This window comes from Podarcis cretensis (assembly GCF_951804945.1).
Source record: "Podarcis cretensis genome assembly, chromosome: Z".
In the NCBI taxonomy this organism is placed as follows: domain Eukaryota; kingdom Metazoa; phylum Chordata; class Lepidosauria; order Squamata; family Lacertidae; genus Podarcis; species Podarcis cretensis.
In genome coordinates, this window is record NC_137184.1 from 42,628,114 (window position 1) to 42,643,602 (window position 15,489).

At 46.3% G+C, this 15,489-nt stretch overlaps 1 protein-coding gene across 1 annotated transcript; it reads left to right on the forward strand.

The window, feature by feature from the left end:
• The first annotated feature begins 143 nt into the window (after window positions 1–143).
• On the forward strand, window positions 144–12,283 carry IDS (iduronate 2-sulfatase). Its single transcript, XM_079962843.1, has 9 exons — window positions 144–542; window positions 1,738–1,874; window positions 3,545–3,722; window positions 3,865–3,953; window positions 5,582–5,782; window positions 6,649–6,819; window positions 8,024–8,150; window positions 9,403–9,576; window positions 11,351–12,283. Exons 1-9 carry the CDS (start codon window positions 455–457, stop codon window positions 11,863–11,865), a joined length of 1,680 nt encoding a protein of 559 aa, XP_079818969.1. The 5' UTR covers window positions 144–454; the 3' UTR covers window positions 11,866–12,283.
• The last annotated feature ends 3,206 nt before the right edge of the window (window positions 12,284–15,489 follow it).

Here is a 15,489-nt window from a genome sequence, read left to right on the forward strand (position 1 = left end):
TTGGGGGATTCGAACCGCCGACCTTCTGATCAGCAAAACGTCCGCGTTTCATTAGCACGACCCCAATTAAAGCCACCCAGATGTTCGTGCAACATCTGCTCGCAATGCAACTCGTAAATGCCAAGGAGAACAACGGCGCTGACTCTCAGGGCAGCGCGTAATAGGACGGCGACCTCACAGTTCGATCCTATGCTCTGCGCACCAAGGATCGGCAGAAAGGCGCAGGAACCTCAGCTGCGCCCTCTCCCGGCCGCCGGCAGCCTGGCCGCTTCTTCCAGATCGCAGGCGGCACCTCCAGAGCCCAGCCTCTTGCGGGGTGGAGCCCCGGAACGCCGCCCCGCGCCCGCTTCCTCCCCCGCTCCTCCTGTCGGGTCGAAGTGGGAGGATCCCGGCAATCCCCATTGCTCCCCTGGTCTCTTTCTGGAAGGGAGCGCAGCTCAGCGGCTCCTCGGAGATGGGGATGGAGTGGCGGGCGCGCGTCGCTGCTGCGTTCTGCCTCCTTTGCGCTGCTGGATCCGTCCGGGCACGAGGACCACCGTCAGGTGCTGTTGGAAGCGGGGCGGGCAAACGAGGAAGTTTAGCGGGGTTGGAGGACTGTCGGGGGAAGCCTAGGAGCAGGACCTGCCGCTTGCAGATAGATGGGGAGCGGGGAATTCGGGACGGGTACGAGTTTGGGAGCTTGGGATGCTAGCAGTGCCTCTCCACCCCCCACCCCGCAAAAAGAAACCCCAAAACTTGGCTGTCCCTGCAGGTATTTTGTACCGCAATCCCTATTGTCCCTGACCATTGACGGGGTCCACTGGTGTAGATGGGAGTTGCAGTCCGGTAGTTTCTGGAGATCGCCAGGTTGGGAAAATCTGCTTGTGAGGAGTTTGCAGGGTGAATGGAGTGCAAATCAGGTGAGCAGAAGGATCCAGGTGCCTTTATCAAGAACTGTTGTCTGCAGAAGGGAGACTGTCCAGGAATGTCCGGAGGTCACTGCGGTCAGGTAGCTTGAGGCCAGCACCCCAAGCAGCTGGTTTAATCCTATTTGATTAATTTTGCAAACTACTCTGAGGTATTCTACAATCAAGCGGCATATAAATTTCATAAGGTCTGTGAGGTAGTTTTGGGTGTCATGGGAGGTTAGCAGGGGGTCAGTTATTAAATTCATTATTAGCTCAATTGCAAAGATATTTAGGATGGTTTGGAGGTCATCCTCAGAGTGTGCACACACTGTGTTGTCATCAGCATAGTGAATGGTTCACTTTGACAGACATTGTTATCTGTGATTGTTGCTGTCATATTATCATGGAGGAGCCGAATGGTGTTCACAAATTTATCTGGGCAGCCAAAATTGGCCTCCACAGTCACTTACAGACTCACTTTTAAAACCATGTTTATGGAAGACAATCTTACTCGGCTACACATGATCACCAAAGAAGAAGAACTCAATTGGCATAGGTCTTTGTAGGATTTCTGCCTTGAATACCAAAATGCTCAGCGCATTACATTGCAACGGTGCCATTTATTTCTTCAATCCCTTTGTAAGAATGCCTAAATATCCCTTAAGTTAGTTTGATGGTGTTAATCCCTTTAAAATGGTATTATTGTACATGGGGCGTTGATCTGCTGCTAGTTTTTCTAACAGGGTTAAGCAGTTAAAATTAGCGACTGATACATCCCACTCTCATTGTTTCCGTCTAAGGCATTGACTGATGCTGCTAACACTTTCCTATTAACTCTTTGGCTTTCAAGATGGCATGAACGTCCTTTTCATCGTTGCTGACGATCTGCGGCCTGCATTGGGCTCTTACGGCGACCCAGTAGTGAAATCTCCAAACATTGATCAGTTGGCTTCGCGCAGCGTTGTGTTCCAAAATGCTTTTGCACAAGTAAGCAACACAACATTATGTAAACTTTTACCACTCCCTCTGTTTCTGGTGCTTAGGTTGTGTCACTTTGTGTAGACAAAATGTCTACCAACCCATTATATTCATATGTTGGTAATCTCATGTTTCTCTGCTGACGACAATCTGCAAGGCCATTTACAATTCTCCCCTTTTTCATATGGCAGGTGTTGACTAATCCTAAAGGATTAGTCGTAGTCATGGAGAATGGAGTTATCCAAGGCTGTTCATGATTTTTGCCTCAATGTGTCTTCGTACAAACTGGCTGGGCAAAGGAAAATGTGTCACTTGATGCTTAAATATTAGTTCACTGTGGTGTCAGGTGGCCTTGGTGAAGACTTGATGTTTTCATCCGCAAAAAATGTTTTTGATTTGAGTTCCTACTGAAATGAGGCTGCATTTTAATGTTGTATTTTAATCTTGTTTTTAAGTTGTAGTTCAATTAATTGTTTTATACCTGGTGTTAGCCGCCCTGAGCCTGGACTTGACTGGGGAGGGTGGGGTATAAATAAAATTTAATAATAATAATTTAATAAAAAGCCGTCCCTGTCTGTCAAAGGTAGGCCATAGGGTGGCAGGTAGGGAAGGCAGGAGTCTGGCCTCTTTGCGGGATTGGCTCAGATGTTCAGGAGCACTCAGTGGTTTGCCACTGAATAGCAACTGCTGGAGCGGGGGAGGCTATTATTGTCATGTCCTTGAGGTGTCTTAGCAACCAGCAAAGATGTTGAATGTTCCTGCTTCAAACTGATAGTGAAGGCCACTTGATGAGAGACTACATGCTGTCCTATGAATCTGCTTGCTTGCTTGCTCAGATTAGTACCAGAGAGCTACTTTACACTGAAGTGGACTGTTTGCCTTTAGAGCTCAGTGTTGTCCACTCTGGCTCACATCAGCCCTTGGCCTTATTTCATGCCAGTGGCAAAGGAAGGAAAAACTGGGAGGAAAAGGGATGACAGAGAGAAAAAGAGAGAAGCCCCGGCTGCTACTGGTTCTTTCTCCCATTCGCAGTCAGCATCTAGGCTCCAACAGATTCTCCTTGACAGAACGTGGTCCTCAAAACAGTTTCTGTGTCCTTTGGCAGAGAAAGGACTGCCCCTTCAGCCTTTCCCTGGAGCTATCAGGGACTGAACCTCAGACGCCTTGCATTCAAAGCATGTGCTCTGCCAGTGGTCCAGGGCTGCAGGAGGTCAAAGACTTGTTGCTATTTCTGCAGGAGAGTCCCTGTCTCTGGCATCCCTGAGCCAAACAGCATCAAAGGGATGATTCTTGGCCTCTGTGTGCTCCAAAGGGAAGCATTTAGGAACACCAAAAGCACAAGGGGCTTCCATTCCAAGAGAATGGTGAGCAAGTCATGTTACATACAATGCAACTTCATGGAAAACACAACTTATGTCACTCTAAAAGAAGCTACTGGAGCCCTCCAAACCATTTGCCTATGCACATGTATAGAAAACAGCTGAAAGGCAACATATGAGATCTGTGTGGATCATTACAATCCATCCCTCCTTGTAAAAACTTAGAAGGTTGTATAATCTTAGTAGGGGGTGCAGCTGGGGTGTAGCTGCGACTATCATGAGGGGATCTTGCACTTCTGAATTTGCCACCACACTATTGTCTACCACTGAGCTATGGCCTTCCTCTCCTTTTCCCCCCAGCAAGCTGTCTGTGCCCCAAGCAGAGTGTCATTCCTCACTGGGCGGAGACCTGACACCACCAGGCTCTATGATTTTAATTCCTACTGGAGAGCGCACGCGGGAAATTATTCCACGTTGCCGCAGTACTTCCAGGAAAATGGCTACATCACCCTCTCCGTAGGGAAAGTGTTTCACCCAGGTAAGCTCTGAATTGGAAGGATGAGATCTCTGCAAAACCCACTTTTCCGTAAGCCGGGTGGCTTTTAGAATTTGGAGAATTAATTTGAAAGGATTCCCCCACTCCACTCCTGGACATTTATTCTGCTGCTTCTGTTTTTCAGGGGTTTCATCAAACCATAACGATGACTACCCGTACAGTTGGACCACCCCTGCTTTTCATCCCTCATCCGAAAAATATGAAAACACAAAGGTGAATGGATGCTATGGCTAATTATTTCTACCATTATTAACTGGGCTGCACTGCTGGTGTGTGTGGCTGATTCGCAGAGATATGGAGACTACAGTGCTGTGCCTAGTTAACTTGGGAATTATCTTAATTGAGCTTAGTGATATTGCCTTCTAAATAGGCATGTGTAGGTTTGTGCTATTGGACAAGTCTTGCTTTCAAGGTATTTGCAACCTAAAGCCAGTAGTGCAAATTTAAACCAAACTAGACTTTATTTTTTGTTGGATTTAGCCAACAATAAAGCTTTTGATTTATTTATAACCAGCATCCACATACCCATTGTTGCTTGGGAATTCTAAGAAACAAACAAACATCAGTTCAGTTTCTAAGTCAGTGGTTAAAATCAGATTGAAAGGTTCAATCTGCCATCTTGATTTAAAATGGCATCCAGCTGCATCCAAACATTGATAATGCCCCCTTCTCCTTGATCCCAGGAACCATCGTAAAAAAATTGATGACAATATCTTAAGGAGCCCAAATGCATGGCGAACAAACAACTTTCCAAAATATATAGTAGATTGGTTATGGTGTGTTTATCATTTAAATGTTGTATCATTTCTAATGGTTTGAGCAGTTCGAAAGCATTCTTAAGTGCAAGTAGATAAATAGGGACCGCTTTATAGCGGGAAGGTAACCGGCGTTTCCGTGTGCTGCGCTGGTGCTGGCTTGCCAGCTGCAGCTTTGTCACGCTGGCCACATGACCCGGAAGTGTCTTCGGACGGCGCTGGCTCACGGCCTCTAGAGCAAGATGAGCACGCAACCCTAGAGTCGGACACGACTGGCCCGTACGGGCAGGGGTACCTTTACCTTTTAAACTACATGGAGAATTCTTTTTATATGGGTGGTATAAAAATGGAAAAAAAGAATGAAATAATAAGTAAAGAAAAATAATTTGTATTCTGCCTCTCCCCAAAACATAAATTTGTGTTCAAAGTAGCATACAAATTCAAGTCTAATCTAACTGTAAAGTAGAAATACATTGGAATGAGATGAGGATAAGAAGAAACGTATGTATACATTTGCAGCTACAGTTAAATAAAGTTTGGAGATATATGGAAGTTTAATAAAGTTTGGAGATATATGAAAATTAAGAAGATAAGCCAAAGTCCATGGGGAAGGGTTAGATTTTGAGGAGGGCTTTGAAGAAAGAGGGGAGATGAGATATATGGGAAAATGACTTTGGCAGGTTACAGGGACATATTTTTGTTTACTCACGGGACCATTAAGAAAGTCTTCATACATGAGTAGCAGCAGTCAAAGTGTTGTGCCCAGGGGGAGATGAAGGCCCCCAAAGACCCTCCCAGCTGCGCAAGCTACCCATAAGCAATTTGCTTGGGGGTGGCAGGTGCCAGACGTTCGACAGGGAACATACTTCCATTCCATGGGAGGACCACTAACAGTGACTCTGCTGAAGACCTAAGGGATAAGGCAAGGATATCAGGAGGGTATCAGGAGATCCTTAAGGTATCCCAGTTCCAAGTTGTTAAGGACTTTGTGAATCAATACAATAGGCTTGTGTTGATTTCACTGGGACTTTTTGCCTTTTGATCCCAGTGCAAGAGACTACAGGAGACTGTTTTCTTCTTTTAAAGGTTTGCAAAGGGAAAGATGGAGAACTTCACGCCAACCTTATCTGCCCAGTGGATGTTTCAGAGATGCCCGAGGGGACCTTGCCAGATATCCAGAGCACCGAGGAAGCGATTCGTTTATTGAACATTGTGAAGGAGAGCAAGAGCAAGTTCTTCCTGGCTGTTGGGTATCACAAACCCCATATTCCATTCAGGTACCCCCAGGTAAGGAAGCCTGAATAGAAGAGCCCGCCTGAAAGAAATGCACAGTCCTAGACAGTTGTTCTAGATCAATGAAAATCACATGGGGTTTGGCATTTGGTTGGCCAAAAATGGTTTGGTTGCTTGACCTTCTAGATCAAGTATGGGAAACTGCGAGGTGGACAGTCAGTGGTGACTTATCTCTCCCATTTGACCATCCGAATCAACGCTAGTGAAACTGAACATGCTGCCTTTGGCAATGCAACAGGGGAAATTCCTGAAAATACAACTTGTAGAGAGACCGTGCCCCTGCGGTCAGAGGCAGATAGAATCAGTCATGCATGTTCTTTTGCACTGCCCCTGGCATCAGACAATTTGATCTATGTTTATAATCAGTTGGTTGTTAGTAGGGAGTAGCATGCAGAGGAATGGAAAGTAGCCTTCCTTATGTTTTCTCAGGATGGGGATAAGATGGAGATATTAGCCAGGTTTCTGCAACATGCAGCGAGGGTTTGCGAATGTTATACAACATTAACTCAAGTGTTAGATGCAGGTTTTGATGAGTGATTTTATGGTATGTGCCAATAAAGGTTTGAGAATTTGAATTTGTGTGGGGAACTGGGTCCGGTCAATGGGTTGGAGCCTTATCTCCCTGCACCCACAGGGACCAATTTTCACAGGTGGGTGATGCAGTCAGTGGCTCCCATGGGTGGAGTTGCCATCTAGATGGGGTTCTTCAAAGTTCTCCCTAGTCACAACACGGCTGCTGCCACATGCCAAACACAGCATGTTGCCTGGTTGTAAGAACCACTGCAGAACAGCAGTAGAAAACCTGCAGCCTGTTTTTGTTTGCAAGCCTTGAAATGGCTCTTCTGAAATCTCTGCTCCAGGAATTTCTCAAATTGTACCCCTGGGAAAACATCACACTGGCCCCTGATCCTGATGTTCCTAAAGGGCTCCCTTCTGTGGCCTACAATCCCTGGATGGACATCAGGCATAGGGAGGATGTTGCAGCACTGAACGTCAGCTTCCCTTATGGGCCAGTTCCAGAGGACTTCCAGGTAGGTGACATATTCCCTTTCTCTGCACTTAGCTGAAGGGCAAGTCAACAATCTGGCCGCTCTCTGCTCTAGGTTTTGCAGGTCCCTTGGGCAAGGTGCAATTCTTGGGCCCCCTGCTCCCTCCCTTTGGGAGTCTATATCCTTATGACCACCAGCTGCTGCTGCTCTTCTTCCTCATCACTGCTTCCACCTATTTCCTTGCAAGGTATAGAGCTGCTGAGCAAGCAGGCAGCAACACCCACCTCTCTTGGGCACCAGCACGGCTGTCTGGACCAGAGTGAGAAGTAGTGGCTCACGCAGTGCTGGACAGGAGGAGCAGGCCTGAGGGGCGTTCTTGTCTGTAGCTCCCTTGCTGGGCTGCTGGCCTTTGGCAGATGTCCAAGCATGCAGATCCTTAGTGCTCCTGGATCTCATTCTGATATGGGAGTAGGGAACTTGGGGAATCCTTAGCTTTTGGGGTTTGCTTTATGGCAGAACGTTTCAGGGCACGCTTCAGATTTGGGGGGAATGTGGGTGGCACCAGTCACAAAGTAGCTGCCATGGTGGCGGCAGGGGTGGTGGGCATGTGACATAACACCAGACAGGGACCGTGGCATAACACGAAATTAGAGAGACAGCCGCCTCGCAACAGCCTTATGCTTGGCATGGGAAAGTCAGCTGTGACCTGGTTGGTCCTTAGTATGGAGAAATAACATAATATTGATTACAAACACACACAGAGCCTCTGTTGTGATCTAATAACAGACAAAAGCTCCTTATTAATACTGGGATGGAGCCACTTGTATCCCTTCCAGATATTGCAGGACTACAACTCCCATCAGCACCAGCCAGCATGGCCAGTGGTGAAGGATGATGGGAGCTGTAGTCCAACACCGTCCAGTAGGTCACAACTTCCCTAACCTTGGTATAATAAGTTGGGCAAGTAGGTTGCAAGCAGGTCTTCAGTGTGAAAAATACCCCGAGTCATAGCTGTCAACTTTCAGATTTGAAAATAAGGGATCAGCAGCCTCACCTGTCCCGGGGACAGTCTACGGGATATCTAACAATCCGGGATAGCAGCGGGAAGCAGTGGGAAACAGCGCTGGAATAAAGGAATTTCCCACAAAAAAAGGGAAGGTTGACAGCTATGCCCCGAGTCCTTATAGATGCTTTTTAGATAGTCCTTATAGATAGCCCTTGGATGCTTTTCTAATTTTTTTTGCAGCGGCAGATTCGTCAAAGCTACTTTGCATCTGTCTCTTACGTGGATACGCTGGTTGGGAGGTTGCTAAGTGCCCTAGATGACATGGAGCTGTCCCACAACACAATCGTAGTGTTTACCGCAGACCACGGTAAGTTGTCTTGTTGACATATTAATACAGATCTTTCCAAACACTGTGTCGTGACACATTAGTGTGTCACCTGCAGTGTGTAGCTGTGTTGCATGAATGCTCTTCCTGGGGCTGGAAAGGGGTTAGTTTAACCTCCGGTTTGCTAGAAAAACTGAATCACTGGATAGCGAGATGATGCCTGTCTAAAAAGTGTGTCACCAACATGAAAAGTTTGGAAATCAATGGGTATCAGTGGCTATTAGTCATGAAGGATATATATAGTAACCGCCTCCAGGACCAGAGATAGTTTACCTCTGAATACAAATCACCTAGAATCAGGATTAGGACATTGCTGATGGACTTGGGTCCTGTTTGTGGGCTTCCCATGGGTTTCTGGTTTGCCACTTTGAGAACAGGACGTGGACTGAATTGGCCACTGGCCTGATCTAGCAGGGCTCTTGCGTTCTTACAAAGAATTGGCATCTTCATATATCGCAGGGGTAGGGAACCGTTGGCTCACCAGATGTTGTTCAACTGCAACTCGAATCAGACCCAGCAAGCATGGCTAATGGTCAGGGATGGTGGAAGCTGCAGTTCAGCAACATCTGGAGGGCCAAAGGTTCCCTACACCTGTTACATGGCATCACCTCTTTTTTTTGCTGGGTCAGGCTCTTTGTTCAGTGAAGGGATGGGAAACTTCTAGTCCTTCACATGTTACTGGACTACAGCTCCCATCATTCCTAGCCATTTGCCAGGCTAGCTGGCGCTCATGAGATTTGGAGTCCAGCAGCATCAGGAGGACTACAGGTTCCCTATCCTTGGCCTAGCCCAATACTGGCAGATATATCCTTTGATGCACGTTCCACCATCCCTGGCTGTTGGCTGGCAGGGGCTGATAAGTGTTGGGAGTCCAATATCATTTGGAGGGCTGTGGGTTCCTCATTCCTGGTGCAGGTCAAGTGCCCAACTCTATATAAGGCAGTATGCTACTTCCCTGCACTTTTTATTCACATACTATGTAGGGATATTTTTTTTAATTAGGCAACTAATATTGTAATTAATAAATGACTAAGTTAAAGTGGCCTATGGGGGGAAGTTCCTCAAGGGTTCCTCACCAATCAGGTAAGTGGCTGTTTAACAAGCTTGTTTTTGTGGGTTCTGAGATAGTTGATTGAAAAACCTTAGCATCTGCTTTACCAATGAACATTTGTGTCCCCCCCACCCCCAAGACATAGATGATGCTCTTCCTTCAATGTTTCTTGATCTTATCTAGGCTGGTCACTGGGCGAACATGGCGAATGGGCGAAATACAGCAACTTCGATGTGGCGACCCGGGTGCCACTGATGTTCTATGTTCCAGGAATGACAGTCCCCACCTCTCACCTGGGAGAGAGGGTTTTTCCTTTCATCGATCCCTTCACACAGGTTTCAAGCCCTGTTGCACAAGGTAAATCTTCAGAGTTTAATTAATGATGTAAATATTTGGGCTGCAACATTTAATTGATTATTTGGTTGACTCGTTTTAAAACAAGCAAAGCAACAAACTGTTTGGTCAGCGACAAAGGTGCCCTGGTTAAGTGGACACATTACACACATTAATGTTTTAAACATACAGACATTAGTGTTTTAAAATAAAAATATTTTTCTACAAAGCACTGTAGAGGGCCATCTTCAGAGCCATTTCACTTTCTTTCACAGGAAGGAATCCCTATTCCAAGATGAAGCTTTGTGTTTTGTTTCAAAAATATTATTTTACTTATGCACATTTATGCCTCTTTAATTGTTTTACTTAATGACAGCACAACCTGATATGTTTTTCTACTCATCCATAGCTGTTGTGTGTGCCGTTTTAAATACTGGATTTTTTTTTACTGTCCTTCTTAAAGTGTCGTGATTACTCGAAACAATGCGATATAAAAATCCAGTATTAAAACCTAGCAGAACAAAGCCATAAAATTCTCACGAAATCCCATAACTACAATCCAAAAGCACTAGCAGCAACACAGTTCAATTAATGATAGCATATTAAATATCTGGGTTGCTTTTTGAAAAAATCAAATTTGTTTCAACTTTTCAAATACCACAATGGCACAATGTCAGTATATAAGCAAAACACATGATACAGAAATGCTTAAACATTTGGGTGCACATTTGGACTGTTGTTAGTATTTCTTAAAATCCTCCATCCCACCCAATCCCCCATCCCCAAATACATTAAAAAAGGTAAAGGACCCCTACAGTTAAATCCAATTGCAGATGACTCTGGGGTTGCAGCGCTCATCTCACTTTACTGGCCAAGGCAGCTGACGTTTGTCTGCAGACAGTTTTTCTGGGTCATGTGGCCAGCATGACCCAGCCGCTTCTGGCGAACCAAAGCAGTGCACGGAAATGCCGTTTACCTTCCCGCCAGAGCGGTACCTATTTATCTACTTGCACTTTGACGTGCTTTTAAACTGCTAGGTTGACAGGTGCTGGGACCAAGCAATGGGAGTTCACCCCGTCGTGGGGATTCGAACCGCCACCCTTCCGATTGGCAAATCCAAGGCTCAGTGGTTTACACCACAGCGCCACGCTCCCAAATACATTAAAGGTAAAGGTACCCCTGACCGTTAGGTCCAGTTGTGGATGACTCTAGGATTGCAGCACTCATTCCGCTCTATAGGCCAGCTCCCGTTGTTCAGTCCCAGCTCCTGCCCAAATACATTAGACGACTGGAAAACATGAACGTAACACCAGTAACAATATAAAAGCAACTCTTGAACTTTGGAAATGACTTTCCCTTTTCACATCACCATTTGAAGTGAAGTGACCCAATTTCTAGAAAGTTGACATTTCCTCTCTGTTTTGCCTCCTGCTACTATGATCTGTTCAGTTAACTTGCCCCGAATTGCAAAGACCCAGGACTGACATAACCATTGAGTTAGAACAGGGAGTTTACTGGACATCTGTAATTAGGTTCCTCAGGTTTTTATGGGAAGAAGTCTTGTTTTACTTCTGAGCTGAGAGATGCAACTCATTGATTTTTTGTGGAACGCTCAGATAGTCATAGAAACACTTATTCTGCTAGTACTAATTTAGCAGCAGCAGGTCTTACGCCTTAGGCAATAGGCATGGCTTTTCTTTCTATTTGCAGTATTTAATTAATTCAAAGCAGCTGGACGTGATCTGCTGAACTCTAGGGATGCTCTCTGACCTTTTCCTTAATGCTTCCTCCCTCCTAGGCAAATCCGGAGAAATTGTTGAGCTGGTGTCCCTCTTCCCGACGCTCGCTGAGCTTGCTGGATTAAAAATCCCCCCTGTATGTCCCCAGCCTTCATTTCACATCCCCCTGTGTGCCGAGGGGCAAAGCTTGCTGCGTTATTTCCCATCCATCCATGGAGGCCAAGAAAACAACAGCCAAGGAGCAAAGGGTTCAGATCCTCCAGTTGCCTTCAGCCAGTATCCCCGCCCAGGAGACACTCCGGATTGGAACTCTGACTTGCCTCTGCTTAAGGACATAAAAGTGATGGGTTATTCTATACGTACCGCTGACTACAGGTGTACGCTGTGGCTTGGGTTCAACCCCAGCAACTTCACAGTCAATCTGAATGACGTCCACGGAGGGGAGCTGTATTTCACAGCGAGTGATCCCAGTCAAGACCATAACAAGTACAGAAGCGACATGCACGGCTCCTTGGCCAAAAAGCTTTGCAACGTCTGGGAGCACAGAATCTGGGGTTCACACCCTCTTCTGTAAGACATTGTTGCTCAAGTAGTAAAAGACATACAGACCTTTGCGTTATACCCAAAGACGTGTCTTGAATTGTAGCGGCTCTTGGAGCCAAATCTAAAATGTGTTGTGTTCTTGTGTACCAAAGAAGTATTCTTTAGTTCTTTAGAGAGCCAGTGTGGTGTAGTGGTTAAGAGTGGTGGACTTGTAATCTGGTGAACTGGGTTCGCTTCCCCGCTCCTCTACATGCAGCTGCTGGGTGACCTTGGGCTAGTCACACTTCTCTGAAGTCTCTCAGCCCCACTCACCTCACAGAGTGTTTATTGTGGGGGAGGAAGGGAAGAAGATTGTTAGCCGCTTTGAGATTCCTTAAGGGGAGTGAAAGGCAGAATATCAAATCCAAACTCTTCTTCTTCTTAATAAAGATCCACCCCTTTGCAATGACCATTGAGCTATTGAATGACATCTTTTCTGAACTCGACTAGTAGTCTTTTTAAAGGCATCTAAGCTAGCGGACACCATTTACATTTTATAGCAGTGAATTCTGCAAATCAATCTTTATATTAAAAATTTCTGCACCCCATCTTTCCATAAACACCTTGTATGTATTTCCTGTCCAAGATTTGCTGCCATGTGTGAAGCAGCATTGAAAAGAAGGAGGTGGCAGTAGTAGTAGTGGGGAGGCTTCTATGAAAAGGTAAGTAAAACACATGCACACAAACCTTTTCTTTCCTTTGAGTCCACGGCCAGTCAGTTTCCTTGGGTGACTGAATGCCAGTAGCTGAGGAACACGAGTAAGGAGGGTCCCATTGCTCTCAGGTTCTGCCTGTAGGCTTCCCATAGGATGCCGGACTAGATGGGCCTTTGCCTTGATGCAGAAGGGCTCTCACATTTCTATAACCCCAAGCTCTAGTGCAGTGGGAGAGTGAAATGAGCCTCTCTCTGTCTGCTTTCTCTGGTGCACACCTTGCATAGTTTTATAAACCACTCTCGTGTGATCTTTCCTGGTCACATTTAAAAAACCCAAAACCACACACACAAGAAATGGCCAGTGCTTTAACCTATTCTTGTAAGGAAGGCGTTCCAGTCCTCAGCTTACATTGGGTACCCTTCTTTCCTTATGAATGGGACCTGCAATAAAATGTTGCAGCATGGTATGCTTCTGGTCAGGGTCTAACAGGCCACACCTTCTATCTGGACACTCCAATACATTTTCTTCTCTCCACTCCCATAGCCAGCATTCTGTGCCTCCTTTGGGGGGGGGGCAGGGAAATTCCCCTTAGTTTTTTCTATGACTTTTTTTTGCTACAAATCATGGGGTTCCCCCAAACCCATTGATTCCTGCTCCATATGTGTGTGTGTGTTTGTGCTTTCATTTTGGCTACTGTTAGTTTTCTTAGGGGGGACTGGCATGGCAAAAGTCCCAGGTTACACTTTGTCTTAGAGAAAAAGCATTCCAGTCAAAACCATCCACAATGTACATGTATCTTTGTTCACTGAGTTCTGCTCCACACCTGGGTCTCGAAGGCTGCATTTGCAGATGAAATGCAAACCAAGGGTAGTCCATAAACCGCAGTCAAATTCAGGAGTCAGATAGTAAATCCCCGCCTTCCCAGCTACATCAAGCTCCCCCTCTTTTCTAGAGAGAACTAATCACACACCCTTTGTGCAGTAGCCTTGATGGCTCCAGGACATTCCAGGTAACTAAGCTGGGGAATCAGCCCAATATATGGGGGAGCAACCTGTAGAGTCTGTCTGATATTTACCCTCGGACAAGTAAGTTGCTTCCTCAGGGATATTGGTGTGGTTCTGGGCGCATCTGACTCGGGGCTCGTCTCTAGCTGTTCAAGGCCCACGAGTTGTTGGCTTTACAACTGAACCCCATCTTGGTCTTGGGGTCACCCTTTAGGACTGCAAGAAGGGATGCACCCCTTTTTGGAAAGCACCCACAGGCCTTCCCCCTAACTTCTCTGTTCCACTGAAATCTCATCTCCTTTCTGTAGCAGTACAGTGGAACCTCGGGTTGCGGATGTAATCTGTGACGGAGGCACGTCCACAACCCACGGCGTTCGCATCCTGAAGCGCCGTGCCTGCACAGGCACCAGAGCGATTCGGAGCTTCTGCACATGCATGAGCGGTGAAACCCGGAAGTAACCTGTTCCGGTACTTCCGAGTTTCCCGCCGTCTGTAACCTGAAAACACGTAACCTGAAGCGTCCGTAACATGAGGTATGACTTCACTACTAGTTGTGGGCATCCATCTGTCTTGAGAGGTAATGGAGTGTGTCATGGGCAGCACTTGCCCAATATCAACCATCTGTTTGCACTGGCCCATTACAGGACCTTCTTGGTGGTGGTTCCCTATGTGTAGAATGCCCTCCCTGGTAAGATACGCCTGTCTCCACTTTATTCACTTCTGGAGAAATTCAAACACTACCTTGTTTACCGGTGTATTTGATGATGGAAAGTTTCTGTTCGTAGCAACCTTGACATTATTAGCTGTGAGAACATGTGATTGTTTTTATTTTTATTGTATTGTTTTATGGCTCCTTTGGGAGGAAGGGTGCTGTATAGAATCTGAAAAAATAGCAAATATTATTAATAATACTTCTGCACAGAACTTCATCTTAATCACCAGGAAAGTGGTGCTTGTTTACTTCTCAGAGGGTTGCTCCTCTGTTTGGTTACAACTAATGTTCTGTGCATAACAGCCCATAAAGAAATGCTAATGGCATAAGTGATGCCATTAATTTGAGTTTTATGCTTCAGGAAGGCTGAATCGGCTGGTTTGGCCTTGTCAAATCCTGGCCATTCATTGAAGAGGAAGCAGGAATGGTTATGGTACCATTCACGACAGTTTTAATGCTGTTCTAAGACACATGAAGGGACACGGGTGGCGCTGTGGGTTAAACCACAGAGCCTAGGGCTTGCTGATCAGAAGGTTGGCGGTTCGAATCCCCACGACGGGGTGAGCTCCCATTGCTTGATCCCAGCTCCTGCCAACCTAGCACTTCGAAAGCACATCAAAGTGCAAGTAGATAAATAGGTACCGCTCCGGCGGGAAGGTAAACGGCATTTCCGTGCGCTGCTCTGGTTCGCCAGAAGCGGCTTAGTCATGCTGGCCACATGACTCGGAAGCTGTACGCCAGCTCCCTCGGCCAGTAAAGCGAGATGAGCACCGCAACCCCAGAGTCGGTCACGACTGGACCTAAGGGTCAGGGGTCCCTTTACCTTAAGACACATGAAGCGCAGCCCTCTTGCATGCTTATTCTGAAATCGAACTCCAGCTGTGCTCAACGGTACTTACTCCCAAGTAAGTATGTAAAAAGAAGTGCAGCTTTGATTTAACCCAGGGAGGAGGAACCCGTGGCTTCCCAGATACTGTGGGACTTTGCTCCCATTGGCCTCATGCAGTATAGCTAACAGCCACTGCTGGTGGAAGTTACAGTCCAACATTTGGAGGACCCCAAGTTCCTCCCTATTTAAGCTGCAGTGCTGCTGAATTCTCTACCCGTGGAGGATAGGACTATAAATAACAGTGAGGTACAATAGTTAAATAGAACTGCTAGGTTCAGAGGCAGTGCATGTAAACACACACACACACAGAGAGAGAGAGAGAGAGAGAGAGAGAAGTCTGCTGCCTTCATGCCTT

Coding starts and splice junctions, on each gene's coding strand:
- IDS (XM_079962843.1), top strand. CDS start 455: ATGGGGATGGAGTGGCGGGCGCGCGTCGCTGCTGCGTTCTGCCTCCTT. Junction 543..1,737: donor GGCACGAGGACCACCGTCAG/GTGCTGTTGGAA, acceptor TTGGCTTTCAAG/ATGGCATGAACGTCCTTTTC. Junction 1,875..3,544: donor TCCAAAATGCTTTTGCACAA/GTAAGCAACACA, acceptor TTTTCCCCCCAG/CAAGCTGTCTGTGCCCCAAG.